At 31.1% G+C, this 19,589-nt stretch overlaps 2 protein-coding genes across 3 annotated transcripts in view; one reads left to right on the forward strand and one right to left on the reverse strand.

Annotated features, from left to right (window-relative positions):
- LOC139525975 (uncharacterized) overlaps positions 1-19,589 on the forward strand; it is a 65,948-nt gene that overhangs the window by 3,800 nt on the left and 42,559 nt on the right. The gene's annotated exons all lie outside the window — the stretch shown is intronic.
- LOC139525974 (uncharacterized) lies at positions 591-17,003 on the reverse strand. 2 transcript variants are annotated; one of them, XM_071321163.1, is made up of 2 exons: positions 16,959-17,003; positions 591-1,965 (listed from the first exon to the last, which is right to left on the reverse strand). In XM_071321163.1, the coding sequence occupies exons 1-2, from the start codon at positions 16,981-16,983 to the stop codon at positions 665-667; spliced, it is 1,326 nt and encodes a 441-aa protein (XP_071177264.1). In that variant the 5' UTR covers positions 16,984-17,003; the 3' UTR covers positions 591-664. The 2 variants fall into 2 exon arrangements, with proteins under 2 accessions (XP_071177264.1, XP_071177265.1); XM_071321164.1 differs by lacking the exon at positions 16,959-17,003 and adding an exon at positions 7,681-7,839.

The following is a 19,589-nucleotide window of genomic DNA, read 5'->3' on the forward strand; positions in this document are numbered from 1 at the left end:
CACTTGAATATTTACTGTAAATGAATGATTGTGTATATATATATATATGTGAAATATAGTTATAGTGTTTACTTATTTTGTATGTCAAAAACTTAATGTTTAAAGTTTATATGGTGATAGATATTTGAATTTGAATTTTTGATAACTAATTTAGGACAATGTTATTGATTAAAAAATACTCCATTCCAGACCCTTTTGTTTTCCAAATAATTAATGAATTTAATATAACCAATAATTAATAAGTTCCCGGTCGACGGGTTCAAACAGAAAGATTTTGAAAGCAGAGAAAACTGTCACGGCATCTTATAATCGGCATGATTTTATCAGATGACAATACCAATACTATAATAAGGCTTATGCATACATGTAGTTATATACTTTAATTCAATCACGGACCCGTGATATCTCCGGTGTGTTATATTTGAATATGATATCAGTGCCGGTCCATATTGTCAATTAAAAAGCTAGAAATGAGCATAGCCTTTTATTACTGAAGGCACTTATGATTTATTTGAATGTAGCCAAATATGAAAAAAACCTGGTCGTATCCAAAACCATACCTTGTCCATTCAAAATAAAAAGAATATCAATAACACACACATTGCATTTTAATAAGTATTGAATCATATGAGTGACAACACCACTCTGTGTAAACCTTAGATCTTCAACCCCACATCACAAGCTTATAAGAACCCCTGCTGATAAGTTTCGATTTACTAGTACTTGCATATGAAAAGTATGCTGCATTCGCGTCAGATCTTATAACACTAACCAATGAGGCACGTCCATTATCTAAGGAGTTATAAATGTCTTTAGCTGGTCGAGGGACAGTGTAATATGCCCCCCAAGTCGCACTACGATAACTTGAAACCCGTACTGTTTTCATTTCCTGCTCAGCACTGTATAAATCCATGAATGAGTGACTTTTATCCCTACTCGCTACTACTATGTTTTTTCCATTTTTCCTAAATTTAATGTGTCCTCCTTTGACCATTACCCAATGATTGTCACCGCCATATATTGGGTTATAGGCGATAACATACCAGTCCCTCCAGTAGTATTTTCCGTGAAGTTGAGTAATTAGTCCATAGGCAAATTGTCTATTCGTCTGAGTTTTGAATTTAGAAGAATACCTATCAATATCCTTTCCTGATTCACTTTGATAATTTGCTACACACTTGCGCTTTATTTCCTCGAACCTCCGTTGCACCGACTGTGTTCTTTTTTGCCATGTGTCCTTCGTAGACTCGGCGTTGTAAGAATCATTGATAAGTAGCCAATAGCCTACTTCTACTTTTGCAGCTTTCAAAAGAAGTGCCATAACACGGAGAAGAAATGATTGTGTCTTTCTGAGGTCATTTTGAGTATAACTCAACACGGAAGTGCCAAAATCAGTTGAAAATGCATGTTGTTTAACAATCCTATTATATAATTCTAAGCCACTATCGTGATAAAGACTGTGGTAACTATCAATATAAAATTTCTTCCTGTTTTCCCTAGCTTTTTTCTTTATTTCTTCACTTACACCATGCGTATTGTCAGAATAAATATCTTGAAACCTTTGCGACGCTTTTTTTATATTCTGCTCCAATCCCCCGTAGTTGCATTGCAGACCATTCTTTTGAATCTCTCGTTCGATGTCGTCGATTCGATTAACTATTTCATTCAATTTGTAGTCGATTTCCTTCATCATGTTCTTTATCAAGGCCAATTGACTAGACTCGGATGGAATTAACGCCATAATTAACCCTACGAATGGAACCAATGCACCAAGGTATGGACCTATACCTTTCCCGAACTGCGTCAAAGATTCATCAAAATTTCCCTTTTCAAGCAGTTCCACCATCGCTTTTCCAGTTGCCAGGCCAGAATTAACGGCGTATTTATCCGTCACAGAAATGCTTTGGACACTCAAAAAAAGAAATAACAAAAGGGTCACCATGAAGCACCATTTTGATGTTAACACTGAAATGAGTAAATAAAATGATAAGTAAAATAATCCGACAAAAAAAAACTACTCCGGCAATATAGCCTCCTTGACGCTATTTTGTAAAATAGCGATTAATACTAAAAACATTTGATTCTTTATCTTTTAAATTAATGAAAAAAAATTGTTTCCATACTGACTTATGAATAAAATAATAACTATAAACTAGTACTTTCTAAAACACATACAATGATACTGGTGTTGGTTATATTTGTTAACGCGTCAGAATTGCGTATTTTTCGTATCATAATTTAGTTCTTGCATATGGCACGCCGTTTTTATATTTATTCAAATTTAAAGATATCTTATTTATTTAACAAGATATCTTATTAAGTATTAAGATATCTTTAATTTTTATAAGATATCTTATTTAATTTGAAAGTAAATAAGATATCTCTATTACTTTATAAGATATCTCTATTAGTTTATAAGATATCTCTATTAATTAATAAGATATCTTATAAAGTTTATAAGATATCTTACTTCTTTATAAAGATATCTTTTAAATACATACTCTATAAGATATCTTATTAATTAATAGAGATATCTTTTAAACTAATAGAGATATCTTATTAATTAATAGAGATATCTTATAAACTAATAGAGATATCTTTATAACCAATTAAATAAGATATCTCTATAAGTTAATAAGATATCTCTAAAAGTTTATAAGATATCTCTATTAGTTTATAAGATATCTCTATAAGTTAATAAGATATATCTATAAGTTAATAAGATATCTCTAAAAGTAAATAAGATATCTCTAAAAGTTTATAAAATATCTCCAAAAGGTTATAAGATATCTCTATTAGGTTATAAGATATCTCTATTAGTTTATAAGATATCTCTATTAATTAATAAGATATCTTATAAAGTTTATAAGATATCTTACTTCTTTATAAAGATATCTTTTAAATACATACTTTATAAGATATCTTATTAATTAATAGAGATATCTTATAAACTAATAGAAATATCTTATAAACTAATAGAGATATCTTATTAATTAATAGAGATATCTTATAAACTAATAGAGATATCTTATTAATTAATAGAGATATCTTATAAACTAATCTTATAAACTAATAGAGATATCTTATTAAGTAAATAAGATATCTCTATTATAAACTATATAAAAGATATCTTATATAGTTAATAAGATATCTTATAAATTAATAGAGACATCTTATATTTCAAATAAGATATCTTATATATTTAATAAGATATCTTTATAAACATTTTAATAAGATATCTTATTTAATATATAAGATATCTTATTTAATAAATCAGATATCTCAATTAATATATAAGATATCTCTAAAAGTTTATAAGATATCTCAATTAGTTTATAAGATATCTTATTTAACTAAATAAGATATCTCGAAATTGAATAAATATAATAACGGCGTGCCATACTTGCATGGGTTTTTTAAAATTAGTTTTTATTATTAAAGTAATTCATTTCGATCATTGCAGCAAGTTGGTTTTCCCGTTTGAATGATTTTACACTGGTAATTTTGGGGCCCTTTATAGCCTGTTGTTCGGTGTGAGCCAAGGCTCCGTGTTGAAGGCCGTACATTGACCAATAATGGTTTACCTTTTTTTATTGTTATTTGGATGGAGAGTTGTCTCATTGGCACTCACACCACATCTTTCTATATCTACATTATATGAATTAATTTCAAAAGTTCAATGACGGCTCCCAGTTCGTACTACGATTCGTACGGTACGTAGTAAATCAGTAAACCTCCATTATTAGTTACATGTATAGTGTGCTAGTGACCTACTACGGTATATGTGGGGTCAGTAAATTCCATATAATGGGGTGAGAGCAAATACCGTATTACGTCACTAGCACACTATGTAACGAATTTATCTTACCGACTATCTTAACGTGTATAAAATATTCTTGGTGTAAACAGAAAGTCAAGTAATATAGCTGTAATGTCAGAGCTTGGTAGATTTCCTATGTGTTTTACTATAATAATTTTATCAATGGTAAAATATTGTCATAGACTGGAACGTTTGAAAGAAGGATTATTATTTGATGCATTTATATGTTGTAAACAGTTACATAGTTCTAATGTAAATTAATCAAGGTATTCTAGTATAGATTATATTCAGAGAGAGATTGAATTACCAAATTTTGACCAATCAATTGGTTCTTTAAGTCAGTATGTTAAAAATAAACTTTGTAAAAGTTATTAAACATTTTGGAATAAACTGAAGTATCAAACAGTTAACTCCGAAAAAGGGAAGTTTGGTACTTATTTTTCTATAAAAAATTGTTTTAAAAAAGAAAAATATTTAGAATTACAGGACTTCAAAAAAAAGACAGTCAATTTGTAAATTAAGAATAATCGTTCACTCTTTAAAAATTGAGTCAGACAGAATTTAAAAAAAAACATATAGAAAGATCTGAGCGTCTTTGTTCTTATTGCTCACTTGGTAAAGTTGAATATGAGCTTCATTTTTTATTAGAATGACCTCTTCAAAGGGACGATTTTTTTCAAGTCATTTCTAACAATTCAATTGTTATAATTTTATAAATGAGTAGGGGCATTAAGGTCTAGTTTTGGCCCATGAAAATAAAATGTTTGATTACCATTTCAAATTGGCACATAATGTTTAGAAATGCATCGGGTCAAAATATATAAATGAAAAACATAAAGATTTTTATCTGATGACGTCATAATATGTACTGTTTTCACAAAAATGATGAAAAAATACAGAATTTATGCAGTTTTCTATCTTTGTTTCCGTTGTGGAAACATCCTGCGCAGCCAAGAAACAACAAAATGATTTAACAGAAGCTTTGTTATAACTATTGACATAATCTTACAAAATATAAAGTTGTTTCTTGGGTGCGCACATACTTTGTCAATCTAAAATATACATGTACTTCAAATTTGATGAAAAAAAATGAAAATCACGAAATTTAACATAATATTCAAATTAAGTCATAATTTGTTGCTATGGTAACTTGTTTGGTGTCAAATTTGTTTTGTTTTTCTTAGTACCTTATACCTTAGTCAAGTTTTCAAGAATATTTAAGATTATTTATGATAACTTTTAAATTTGCAGTAATTTTTGGGCCAAAGAAATCTTCTAAATTTTTATGGCTCTTGACCCAAGAAAATGTTACTCTTATGGAAAATTGGGCTGTTATATTTGTGACTGCTTTGAATTAAGGAGATCAGGTATGGTCAGGTAAATAATTTGAGAATGAATACATATATAATGTAATTTTATTATTCTTTTATTCACAATTTATATGTGGTTTTTAGCTTGATTCTGACCAATGCTTATATTCCAAATATATATGTATATGCCACTATTATTGTTGTTGTTACCAATTATATAAATCAATTTTATTTGATTTTATGCCCTTTATACGCCCTGTAATTTGGGAAATAAAAATATTCTTTTCTATTCTATTCTATGGAATATAAAGGGACGCAACTCCACTGCTAATCGTGTATGAAATAAGCCCCGCCTCCCAACTAACCTAATATTATATATACACGGTTTCCGCGAGGACGCTTTTAACCAATCATATTCCTAGAAATGTTTAGGAGGTAAGATAAATACGATTGTCATAAAAATATAAACACATTAAACACATTCGTACTCTTGAGAGGAAAAGACTGAGTTTCCCGTCACAAATTAGAACTTCTTGTGTCAAGTATTGGCTTTTTGTGTGCTATTCAAGTTTGGACTGAAGATGTATTATGCTCATATTGTTCAGAAAGAATATGAACCCATCTTGACTAATGTTATCCAGACTCTTTCAGTTTCCAACATCAAGATATCTTACTCTACACTGATTTAAAAAATTGATTTCAAAACTTGCAACTGGACACCAGATGCTCTCTTCTCGTTTTGACGAAGCTTCTATTCCAGATTTTCAAATTCCTAGACAGCTATCTCGATTGTATACTGATTTTACAATATGTTAGGTTATTAATTAGTTTTGTTTATTTCTGTCAAAGTCTATTATTTAACTATATTGAAAATAAAGGATAAAATTTCAGTTCGAACTTAATTCAGATAGTGGCATTTAAAAATGTGTATATCTTTTATGAATTAACTTGGAAAATCGCTACAACAATCTAGGCATTTGGAAAGTATTGTTTATTGTTGACAAATTTAAGGATTTAATAATATGTCAAAAACACAAGCATTTGTCTCAGAAAATAAATTTCCTATATACCTTAATATAATATTAAGGTATACATTCTGATACAAGTGCTTGTGGTAAAAAAGCCTGAACTTTCAGTTCAGACTTTTTTCGTCTATAATGATGAGTTTATGGTTTATGATTTAACATCGGTAGACAGATATATTGGTTTTGCTCATTGTTGAAGGTCGTACGGTGAACTATAGTTGTTAATGTCTGTGTCATTTTGGTCTTTTGCGGAGAGTTGTCTGATTGGCAATCATACCACATCTTCTTTTTTATATATGTTTTAAATCTTTAAAACAAAAGAAATTTATTTCTCTGCTTCCGTCCTTCGAATAGAGAATTCTTGTGTCATATGATATCTCATTTTTTACTTCATCAAAACATATGGTTGTAGCATACTTTGGCTCATCTTCGCTAGCCAAGGGTAAGGATCCACTCCCGTCATTCCGAATACATTATTCTTGACCAATGATAGCACTGTCACGAAATATAAATTCCTTCATAATATAAGTTTCAAAAGGAAAAAATGTTCTGGAATATTATTTCCACATATATGTTCCTAACGGAATACATAGTATAGAATATTTGTTCCAACAGGTACAGGTATTATGACATTGTTTGTAACAAAGTTTCCAGTGGAACTTCTGTTAGGTGTAACAAATATACGTTAACAGCACTTGAACTCTTCAATTTGGAGATAAAACACGGTAGCGCTTAGATTCTACACACTTAGTAAAGCCGGAAACGAAAATATACATTAACATTCATGCATTTGTGCAAGAAATAAACAAAGGAACTTTTATTAGTCGATTAAAAATTTTAAAATTGTCACTGAATGTGGTTGTTTGTTTAGGGATGTAAAAATTTGTTGCAAAATAAACACGTGGAAATTGTTTACAAACACCTTCTACATTAAAGTTGGATATATATATATGTCCCCTTATGGACGGTGTCTTGAAAATTCTGCTCCGTCAAAAATGAAGAAAAATGATAATTTAAGTTGTTTTTTTTCATTTGGATTTTGCGATAATATGTTACTTTCGACTTTCATCATACTGTGAGTTTTGAGTTATGAAATATAACTTTTTGTAAAAAGATAGACTTGATAACTATAGTATTTTCTTTGTTTACCGTCTAAATAGTAATCACATTACACTACCAAAATCTACTCACAAGATTCGATAAATGTAACGTACAAAGGAGTAACGCTAAAAGGTATGAAAGCTGACCTTCGAACTCTATCAATATTCATGACCCAACCCAGTAAATAAAGAGGCTTCCAAGGGGATAACACAAAATGTCTTGCCGAAACAACAACAATTCTTGCTGAAAGCCGTAAGATCATAGAGGATGGCAATGAAAATAATACGGCAACTCTCTTAACATTAATTCATAGTGTTGTAACATCTGTAGAAAAAAGTATAAAAAAGATTGAATCTGGAATGGAAAGTATAGAGAAAATAAAAACCACTGTCACACTGCTATCTGCTGATCTGCGTATACTTACGAAAAATTTTAAATACTTGGAGTTACATCCCAGCTCCTTTGTTCTAACAGGGGTGATCTGAGCCGGATCACCCCTACCAGATCACCCTAGTTTGAGTTTCTTTGTTATGCATGCTTTCCTTTGTTCTGTAACATTTTGGCGGGAATGTCAAATCGACTATAAAACTTATAATTAAAGATACAATTATACGGAAAAGACTATCTATCAAAATTCACGTAGAAAAAATCCAGTGGATATGCTGGGATTCGAACTCGAGACATTTAGCATATCAAGCCATGAAACATACCACTAGACCAGGACGACTGGATACGAACTATCAGTAATTTAACATACTTAAAGGAAGCAGGTATTTTTAGAAGTGGGGCGAGTTGGCAGACCTTTATTCAGTGAGGTTTAAACCCTTTTCGTTAATAAGTGAGTTGTCAGTGATTGTTCAGTTTGATTTTACACTTTTTCAAAAGTGGGATGAGTCGGTAAACGAGAGTGGGGCGATTTTTTCATAAAGTGGCGATATAGTGTGGGCCGATTGGTCAGTGGGGCGAGTTGTCATTGTTTGATATCTACTCATCGCTCATCGTGTTCGGGGGTCAAAAAGGGTATAAATCATTTAGTAATTTATAAAGAATATTATAATGGTTGTGTGGCGTTCTTAACTAGATTTTATAAATTGTAAATGGTTTTTTGTTTAATCTAAAACAGCTGGGATGTAAAATAGTTATCCCACTCGGACTTGGTATGTCAGTGTTAGATCACCCTCTGGCCTCCGGCCATCGGGGTGATCTTACACTGACACACCGCGTCATCGTGGGATAACTATTAAGGAAAAAGTAATTCTCTAGAAACTAGCGTACAAGCTATCATGAGTGATATGTATAATCAGTGTTAAACTGAATATAAAACTTCGTCTGACCAAATAAGCGCTCTCAACAAAAAAGTTGACTTTTTTTTTTTAAAGTTTGAGCAAAGCCAACAAAATATCTCTCAGTCGTCTGCAAACAAGGGGCCGTATGCATAAAACATCTTAACTTAAGTATTCCTTAAACTTAGATTTCACTAAGAATTTCCTTAGTTAAGTAAAATTCTTAAGCGGTATGCATAAACTTACTTAAGTCTTCAAGTTAACTAAGGAATACTTAAATCGGAACCTTTCTCTAATTACCGTATGATACTAGCTCATCACATGTACCGTGTAAAAGTTTGTTATGATTATTTATATTTATTGATCAATGCATGCTTTTATTTTAAAGAGCTTGGGTTAAATTGATATTGGTATGTTTAACAATTCAAAACAACGTATAAACATAGTATAAATGATGAACAATAGGCGCATATAAGACAACGCTTTTTAAGGTTGATGTTTTTACGGATGAGCATTGGAAAAAAAATATTTCAGTAAGCCAAATGAATAATCTTTAATCATCTTTTAATGGGTGTAATATTTTTTGGATACAACAATATGTTTTAAACTCTAACAAAACATGATCAAGGTTTCAGTGGCGTAGCACAAGACTAAGGGTAACATTGTAAGCAAATCATTTTACAAAACATTTTTTTTTCAATAAAAATTTAATGTTCACTAATTATAGTTCAGCTTATTATGCGCTGACATCTCCCATTCCAGACCCCTTGTTTACATTTGCTTATGGTTTGAAAAAAATCTATGAGAAATTCACATTTTTATCACTTCCCTTTTACAACAACAAAAAAAGGGGGGGGTAGAAATTTTTTCCAGGAATCCATATACAAACAAGGACATTTTTCAAAAGTCCTACACTCTATACTGACACAAATTATGACAGTAAGTATATTCTCAACATCTTAACGTACTTAGCAATATTTTCGAAACCGCAATATATCTCATTGAATATATAATGAAATATAAAAAAAATATGATACGAGTAAGGTATCATAAATATCTTATATGATCTTATATAAACTTCGAATTCCATGAGGTGTAGCAGTGGGGACTTTTGACTTCCGTAACAGTGATTCCATAAACAATCAACTTATTGTTTCAACAAAATGGAGGTCCATGTCCACCTCTCCCCTTTGTATGCCCTACTTCTTTAAAATGAAACTAAATTGAAAATTCAAATGATCCCCCCCCCCCAAAAAAAAAAACCCACACACACATGATATAAAAAATGTTTTTTTGCGTGCCCTCTCTTCATTCCTTAATTCTGTTTGAACTTACAGTTACGAATGATACATGCGGGGAGTATTTTTAAAATCTAAAAAACGTGCACGTACAGAGTAAACAAAAGAAAAATAGAACCATGAATAACATGAGTATAAAAACTGAGTACTTTTCGGTATACACACGAGATATGGGAAACTACCCACTGTTATCTCTTATTTGTTGATTATACGTGATTTGAAGAAAATTACGATGATTGTTAATATTAAGCAATAAATAAACGAACAATTAGTATTTTATTACTGATATAGTTATTAATCAAGGTAACTGTAGGTAACTAATGTTCTGCAAAAAACGCATACTTTCGATTGATTTTAAACTATGTTTGAAAATTTAAGGAAGCTCTATAGGTACCTTAGACTTAAGTGTTATCTTAGGCGTTTCCTTAGTATAAGGAGTTTTATGCATACCACTTAAGTTTTGTGGGCGTGACTTAAAACAACTAAGATTTTACTTAGGAAATACTTAGTTTAATATTTTTTATGCATACCACTTAGATAAAAAGGGCGGAGTTTCCTTAACTTAAGTGTTTACTAAGGAAAATCTTAATTAAGTAGCTTTATGCATACGGGCCAAGGTATATAACGATGAAATAAATGATCTTAGTGACAAAATTCTAGACCTTCAGTACGGGGCGCCGAATTGGACTCTTGTGGTTTTGTACTCAAAATTCAATTTTGTACGGACAAAAGTGACTTTTGTTCAACAAAAATAAGTTCAGTTTAACAAAATTTGTATCATACTACAAATCTAAAATTTTGTCATACAAAATTATCTATCAGCGGACAAAAGTCACTTTTGTCATGACAAAATTCATTTTTGTTACACAGACTTGAATTTTGTTACCTAATTTGAAAATTGGGCGACAAAAGTCAATTTTGTATTCAAATTAGTTTAGTTTGGTTTCTGTTAACTAATTTGCATACAAAATCAATTTTTGTTACACAAAATTGACAAAAATGAATTTTGTTGAGACAAAATTGACAAAATTGACTTTTGTCTCAACAAAATTGACAAAATTGACTTTTGTCTCAACAAAATTGACAAAATTGATTTTTGTCTCAACAAAATTGACAAAATTGACTTTTGTCTCAACAAAATTGACAAAATTGACTTTTGTGAGACAAAATTGACTTTTGTCTCAACAAAATTGACAAAATTGACTTTTGTCTCAACAAAATTGACAAAATTCAAAATTGACAAAATTGAATTTTGTCGCAACAAAATTGATTTTTGTCTCACGAAAGTCAATTTTGTCAATTTTGTTAATTTTGTTGAGACAAAAGTCAATTTTGTTAATTTTGTCGTCACAAAAATGAATTTTGTCGTCACAAAATTGACTTTTGTCTCAACAAAATTGACAAAATTGACTTTTGTCTCAACAAAATTAACAAAATTGACTTTTGTCTCAACAAAATTAACAAAATTGACTTTTGTCTCAACAAAATTGATTTTTGTCTCAACAAAATTGACAGAATTGACTTTTGTCTCAACAAAATTAACAAAATTGACTTTTGTCTCAACAAAATTGACAAAATTGAATTTTGTCTCACAAAAGTCAATTTTGTCTCACAAAAGTCAATTTTGTCTCACAAAAGTTTATTTTGTCTCACAAAAGTCAATTTTGTCTCACAAAATTGAATCTTACCTCACACAATTGACTTTTGTGATTTAATTTCCATATCAGGTAACAAAAGTCAATTTTGTAATACCTTTTAGACAAAATTGACTTTTGTCATGACAAATATGAATTTTGTCATGACAAATATGAATTTTGTCTACACAAATGAATTTTGTCATGACAAAAATGAATTTTGTCTACACAAATGAATTTTGTCATCACAAAATTGAAGTTCTCACAAAACAAGTCTGTAGCACATAGTTTTGTAAGACAAAAATGATTTTGTTATGACAGAATTGAATTTTGTACAAAACCACAAGAGTCCCATTCGGCGCCCCGTATTCAGTGCCGCAGTATGAAAAAAACCTTATTTTTACAGGCTTTTGTCCTACAAAATTTGAAAACTGTGAAAACAAACTCAGAGGATTCTTGCGTCATGAACTAGAAATAGATCACTTCATCGAGTTTGGAAACGTTCATCGCTTTGGTAAGACTGGACTTAATGGTGCCCGTCATATTCTCGCTCGATTAATTTACCACAACGACCTTCAATTTGTACTAAATAACGCTTTCAAGCTGAAAGGTGCCCCATTTGGCATAAGTGAACAGTTTCCAGCAGAAATTAAACGGCGAAAAAAACTATATGCGGTGATGAAAGAAGCCAAACAACAACAAAGAGATGTAGTTCTAGTCAGGGACCGGCTGTTTATTGATGGACAGCTGTACCATCTACAAAAGGATGACGACTGTGACAGAAATATGGAAAGTGACAGTGCGGTAAGGGAGCTACCATTTGATTTTTAGGGAGGGGGCTAGGATGAAATTTGAAAAAAATAGGCAGGACAGGAGTTTTGAGTAAAAAAAAAAAGGCAGGATGAGACATTTGCTAAAAAAAAAAGTCAGGATGACAATTTATGTAAAACAAGTCAGGATAAACTAAAAACAAAAGCAGGACCGGATAGAGTGAAAAATAAAAAGGCAGGACAGAGATTACAACTAAAAAAAAATGCAGGACAAAATGTTCCATCCTAGCCTCCCTCCCTAAATATCAAATGGTAGCTCTCTAAATGAAGCTCGTCCATCACCATTGAGGTCACCGCTTAATTAACAACAGGACAACACCAGATAAAAGACCAACTAAAAGTGGTACAACGCCGACTTAGGGATGTCAGGGAGAACCCACAAGTACGAGTCTTAATGTAGATACTTCAAACTGTTCTCATTATAATAACATTAATAAACCTGTTCTGAATGTTAACAAAACAATAGTTAAAAGTCAAATTGATGAGGTAAATCAAACTGAAAATATTAATGATTAAAACTTTATTGATGATAATGTAAATATGACAACAGACATTTTTTTTTAGTGCAAATGCTTCCATGAATACAGAAAATTTAGTTATGTCAAATAGTGATTTTAAAAGTGCATATCCTGATATGCTCAATATCCTATCACTTAATTGTTGTGGAATCATGAAAAAACTACAATATCCTGAATTTGAAACTTTGTTAAGAAATCATGACGTTATGTGCTTAGTTGAAACCAAACTTGATGATAGAGATGAAATAAAACTACCAGGTTATATATTAAAATTTAAAAACAGAAAAAAAAATTGCAAAAGTGAAATCTGGTGGTAATCTACTTGGTTACAAACAGAAATATGTACATCTCATTGAAGTTATTGATACGGGTAGCAAGTTTGTTTTTTGGTTTGAGATAAGTTCTAAATTGATGAACACTGATACAGATGCAGTGTTTGAAATTGTGTATATTCCACCAGAGTACACGTCTTATGCATCTTGGGATGCTTTTTGTCAGATTGAAATTGAGTGTCTGGACTTATCATCACGATATATATTTGTCAGTTTGGTTGGAGATTTTAATGGTCGAACAGCCTCAGAGAAAGATTTTCTTATTTTTGACTCTAATGATCCTTCAAGTAATTTCTCTGATTTAATAGAAAATAGTGTGTCCATTTTGGACTTTTTAGATATTCCGAGGGATAGAAAAATAGAGATATTGGAAAAAATAGGTATGGCTCTTTAGTTTTTTGCTAAGGGAATAACTGTTTTATACTAAATGGGAGGTTAAATGGTGGCAAGGAAGGAAACTTGACTTGCAGGAATGCAAGTGTTGTAGATTATTGCATTAGTAATGTGAATTTTATAAACAGATTTTGTACTTTGAAAGTAGTAGATTTTTCAAAATTATTTTCTGATGTACATTGTCCATTGTCTATTCGTGTGCATGCAACAAATGTAAACGGATGTGAGGTACCGTATTATATAGAAGAAAGTGTAAAAAGGATAAGAAAGTGGGACAGTGATAAATAGATAGAGTTTCAACAAAATATAAACCAAGGAAAAATAGATGATCGTTTAATAATTTGACAGAACCAAGGGTAGACATTAATGTTAATATACATGTTGAGAAACTATGTGAAATTTTTATAGAAAGTGCAAAAGCTACATTTGGCATTTCTCATAGTAAAAACGGAAAAACACGTCAGAAATCATTTATTGATAAATCATGGTTTAATCGAGAATGTAAATTTGCGAGACAACATTTATATTGTAAATTTAGACGAAAATTTAAAAAAAAGTCGAACTACAGTCAATAGATCAAATTTGGCTGGATCTGAAAACATATACAAGAAAACTCTCGACAAAAAAATATCCAAAATTTTTTCGGCCAATTACCATTGTTAGTTGTTTGGGTAAACTGTTCACGGCTGTTTTAACCGAGCGTTTGAACAAATATTTTGACGATTTCCTGATTTTACATTGAACACATGCAATGTGCAAGGTTATAGCACTATGTATAATTTATTTATATCACATTCTCTGTTTGAACTTCTAAAGAAAAGAAATAAAAAACTTTATTGTGCATTTATAGACTTTGAAAAGGCTTTTGACAAAATTTGGAGGGATGGGCTTTGGCATAAATTACTGTTAAACAATGTAAATGGAAAAATGTTAAATGTGATGCAGATGATACTGTTTTGATGACTGAGACACCACAAGATCTTCAAATACAGTTAGATAGTTTTAATGAATACTGTAACTACTGGAAATTAAAAGTTAATGTATCCAAAACCAAAATATTATGTTTTTCATGTGGAAGATTACCAGACAATTTTCATTTTTTTTTTAGATAATCAAGAGATAGAAATAGTTCAAGAGTTTAGTTATTTGGGTATTTTATTGAAAAAAAACGGGAAATTATAAAAAGGCAACTAAATCACAGGTTGAAAAGGGGACAAAAGCGATGTATTAGATACTAAAAAGAAATTATGTCAATTTGTTACAAATAGTGCAGATCTCATAAATTTATGTAAGTTTAATATACGAATTATAAACAAGCGAGTGTGTCCTCCTGCATAAATTCTGTTGTTGCGTAAACCCCTGAGGGTTTACGCTGTATATATTGGACGATAGATGTAGTCTTTCGGAACACCGGATGTTATTCGGAACACTTCTGTTCTTTCTATGACCACCTTTCAAATACATGCGCAATAGCTTATATGACCACCTTTCAAATCCACATGCACAATAGCTTACTAATCTGTTGAATAAGCATTAAGTTGCTATAAAGATATTTTACGTATGATCTGAAATTTATTATGATATAATATTTCCTTGCACACAATGACAAGCTGCTAATATATTTACCAACATGCGTAGTATTTTAATTAGAGTCAAACGTTGAAACCAGCTGTGTTTAGATATAAGATAAGATTTCATGTAAACAATGCGATTAATATTCTGAACGAGAATAATTAAAAATAAAATTAACATTAAGTAAACAGGCAATGTCAGTTTCTAATTCTTATGCACAACAGAAGTAATATAAAACAATACATCTTTATTAAACAATTATCTAATATATAATGCCAAGCAAGCATTTGGGTTTAAGATTGCATTTCTTTTTTTAAAGAAAGCAACTTGTTTTGTTGTTGTTGTATATATTGTATATGTGTTTAATGTATTGTATTACATGTCTTCTCTGTACCTATGTAATTGGTGATGAGAATAAAGATAATATATTCATTTACACGTGTTTACAAACACCTTCTATATTCACACGTGATCATGTTATAGGCGCTTTTTGATTAGATGCAGCGAGTTTTAACTGCAACTAATGAAAATCCTTATATTGTGTCTCCGAAATTTTATCTCAATCGGCGATCCGCCAAGGGTGAAAAGAACGGGAGTGGATCGTAACACTTGGCTAGCGAATATAACTTTGGCTAGAATAAGGAAGTTTGTTTGTCTACTTTCGGTTAACAAAACAATAACTTGTGGGTCAAATGATAGGTAACTTTAGACGGACTCTCACAATTCTGGTCTCTAGCTTCTGCAAAATCAAGTTTCGCTAAGGATACGATTTGAACGTTATGTATATATGTAGTCCAACTTATTGTAAATAACCTTGTATGAATTTTACTCATTTTTGAAGCCCGTACGATGATTTTTATTTGTTAACTATCTATTCATTTGGTCTCTCTTGTTGAGATTTGTCTCATTGACAACCATACCAAATCTTATTTTTTATATAATAGACACGTATAAAGTTATCGCAAAAAGGGAAAGGGAATATCTTTGATTAGCTTGCCTGCTAGCTGAACCGTGAAATTATAATTAAGTTATGTATACTACCCTCCTTTCAAAGTAGCCTAGCCCGACAGAAAGATAGATTTTTTTGGGAGGGGGGGTTGTAGGGGGACCGCCATCCCTTATGAGAAAAAAAATATAGTTGATTATATAGGAAATCACTGAAGCGTGACGGGAGCGGGCCCCCTCATAGACAGCCAGTGGGCCCAAACCTAAAGGAGGATAGTGAACCTAACATAATAATGCCGCCTTTGCTGTACAGCTAACAAGCAAGCTAACCAAAGAAATAACCTTTATCTACATACTCAATGAAATCGTCTGTAACATGTAAAATTTCCAAGTATTCCTTGCAAATATCTGATATCAAATAGTAGAGGGGAGGCAACTCATTTTAAAAATCAATAAAGAACTTCGACTCAATGAATTGACGTTGCGTCAAGTCTTTATTTTTAATTTGACGTAAACATTACGTCGGTGACTTTATAACGGGTTCTGATGAGTTTCAATATCAAGCAAAGGTCAAAATGCAGATAGCGACTTCGACCTTTGCCTGTGCGGAAGAGACATTTATTGTCGAAATGTGCTTATGATGCAGGAAAAAATGATACGTTATTATTTTGTCTGAAACACAAAATGCATCTGATTTTATCTATCAAAGCCCTGTCATGTCTAAAAAAATGTAAAGGTTGTAGTGTAAAGATAACGGTTACCATATTTGTCAATTTCTTCTGATGAGCCTGAATTAACATGTTGCATATAATTTATAGTCCATTCTCAATTTTAAAGTAGAATGGATGTTTTGTCCTTTTTTATTCGGACCTTTTTGCTATATTTTTAGGTACTTACCCCATTGCATACATGTATTTAACATTCTCCTTTTCTGTATGCCTTCGTCACTGGAAATGTCAAAACGTTTATAAGTTTCATTTGCAAATATTTCAACATTGTCCCCATGACATTTGTTTTGTCCCCATGACATTTGTTTATATAAACATACCGGCAACTTTCAACAAATAATCAAGGAGTATGTACCCGTTTGTAGTTTAAATGATAGACATATCGAGAGCTGATAGAAAATTCACAGTGTTTCCCCCGTAAACTTGGTAGATCACAATTCAATATCGGGCAATTTTAAACAAACTTATGCCATCTCCCTGGGTTGATTTGTTAGGTCAATGATGAGTTTCCAATCTTTTGATTCAAATTTCTATGCACCAGAGTCTTGCGTAGAAAATTTAGACCTTGACACGGAAAGAACTGGTTATTTAAAAAGAACTCACGAAGAAGGACAGACAAGAATGTGTTTATAGTACACAGATCATATCATAGGGAACATGTGTACTAAGTTTCGTTTCAAGTTGATTGGACTTACACATCATCAAAAACTACTTTGACCAAAAACTTTAACCTGAAGCGGAAGAGACGGGCGAACGAACGATCGGACGAACGGACGAACATACCGAAAAAACATAATCTAGATGGGCCATATAACAGAACGGATCACCGCTCTTTCAGTTTTAACTCAAGCATGTCAACATTCACTGGTTTCCGAATGTGGTATCGGGAAAAAAATCAAAAAAATTAAGAACATATATTTTATTTTATGAACAAACATTTTTATTTTTTGGAATGCAAATTTTGTGTTTATGAATAAATATTGCACTTTTTATGAAAATATATTCAACTTTTATGAACATTTATTTAACTTTTACGAACAATTATTTTACTTTTACGGACAATTATTTTACTTTTATAAACAGTAATTTAATTTTGATGGAACTATATATATAAAGGTATATATTAAAATTAAACCAAACTCTGTACAAACCAGCAGATATTTATAAAATAGCATAGTTGAAGGTCCAGTAAAGGACTAAAGGCTAATTTTTGTCTAAAATTTTAAGAATAAGAATAAGTGAGGAATCATTTTTGACCATTTTCAAACACTCGTTTGTAAAATTTCGATTTTTGTAAAAGATTGGATATTCATTCAGGAGTAGGCATTCACATTTCCCCCTTTAACTCGGAAACGTAAAATTGTAAATTTATAAAAATAAAAAGGGAGCTCATAATTATCAATAGATGTACATAATTTAATAAAATACAAAAACATGTGCAAAACATGATTAATGCATATACACCGTAACATGTTTAAATTCAACAATGTAAACAATTCACCACATTTTCTTGCAAGTTAGTGAAACATTCTTGAGTTATTGTTAATGCATCAACCCTCATTCTGTAAAAAGCTACAAGTCAAAACTAATCGATCATGATAATGTCTTTTTTTTAACAAATGAAAAAGAAGGTAATCATGTGTGACGTGTGTTGTGGCACCGTTAAAGTCCACAATTCCTCTAAAGTCCACAACACCGCTAAAGTCCACAACAATTTTCCGCTAAAGTCCACAACGCCGCTAAAGTCCACAAACTTTCCGCTAAAGTCCACAAAATGACCTCCGCTAAAGTCCACAAGAAAACGCCGTTAAAGTCATTAATAACAAGCTCCGCTAAAGTCCACAAAAAAGCACCGTTAAAGTCCAAACATTTGTTTTTTTATTATCAAAAGATCAATTCGCTGGTTTTTTACTCCCAATAGTATATATATCTAATAAAAAGCATGAACCCTTGTTTTTTCAAAGTATTTCTTACGAAAGCGTATTAGGGACATAGTAAACATAAAATGTGTAATGAAATATTTTTCAAAGTCGAAATTTTGACATTCCGAATTTTCTCAAACGCAAAATTCGACTTTTCTCAAACTCAAAATTTCGACTTTACTTCAAACTCAAAAAATTACTTTCTTAAACTCCAAATTTTGACTTTTCTTATGATGCGTTTACACGTAATTCGCTTTACTGTCCGAACGTCGTTAACTTTTTAATTCGTATCAACAAAAACGGATTTCTAAGGCGAATTGGTTAGTGCGAATTAGACAATTCAAATCAATTCGAATTAAAAAGGAAGAGTGTGTGAACACGATTAGCGAATTCGATTGGCCTTCGATTCGAATCAAATGTACGTGTGGACAAGGCATTAAACTCAACATATCGACTTTTTGAAAACAAAAAAAAAAAAAATTTAAAACTGAAAATTTCGTCGTTTCCTCACTATTTAAACATAGGCTGTTAGTAATCAAACACAGCTACTAGTATTACAATTTTAGGAGGAGAAGACAAGGACGCAAATTAAAAAGCAACCGAGGATCCACACATTTTGGCAATTTATTTTCAGAAATTCGTTTGGTTCTACAAAAATATGATAAGTATAATCATTTTATATTGAAGAGTTTCATTCGGAAAGAACATGCATGTTGACAGAAATTTTTAGTTTGAATAAATTTCAAGATTTAAGAATGTTAAAGTTTCAAGTTAAAGTCAAAATTTCGAGATTTGAATAGTTTAAACTTCGAGTTAAAGTCGAAATTTACAGATTTGAAATGCCAAAATTTCGACTTTGAAAAAAGAAGTTCACTGCT

Source organism: Mytilus edulis, chromosome 6 (assembly GCF_963676685.1).
Source record: "Mytilus edulis chromosome 6, xbMytEdul2.2, whole genome shotgun sequence".
In the NCBI taxonomy this organism is placed as follows: Eukaryota; Metazoa; Mollusca; class Bivalvia; order Mytilida; family Mytilidae; genus Mytilus; species Mytilus edulis.

Coding starts and splice junctions, on each gene's coding strand:
- LOC139525974 (XM_071321163.1), bottom strand. CDS start 16,983: ATGTTAAATACATGTATGCAATGGG. Junction 1,966..16,958: donor AAATACATGTATGCAATGGG/GTAAGTACCTAA, acceptor TACTCATTTCAG/TGTTAACATCAAAATGGTGC.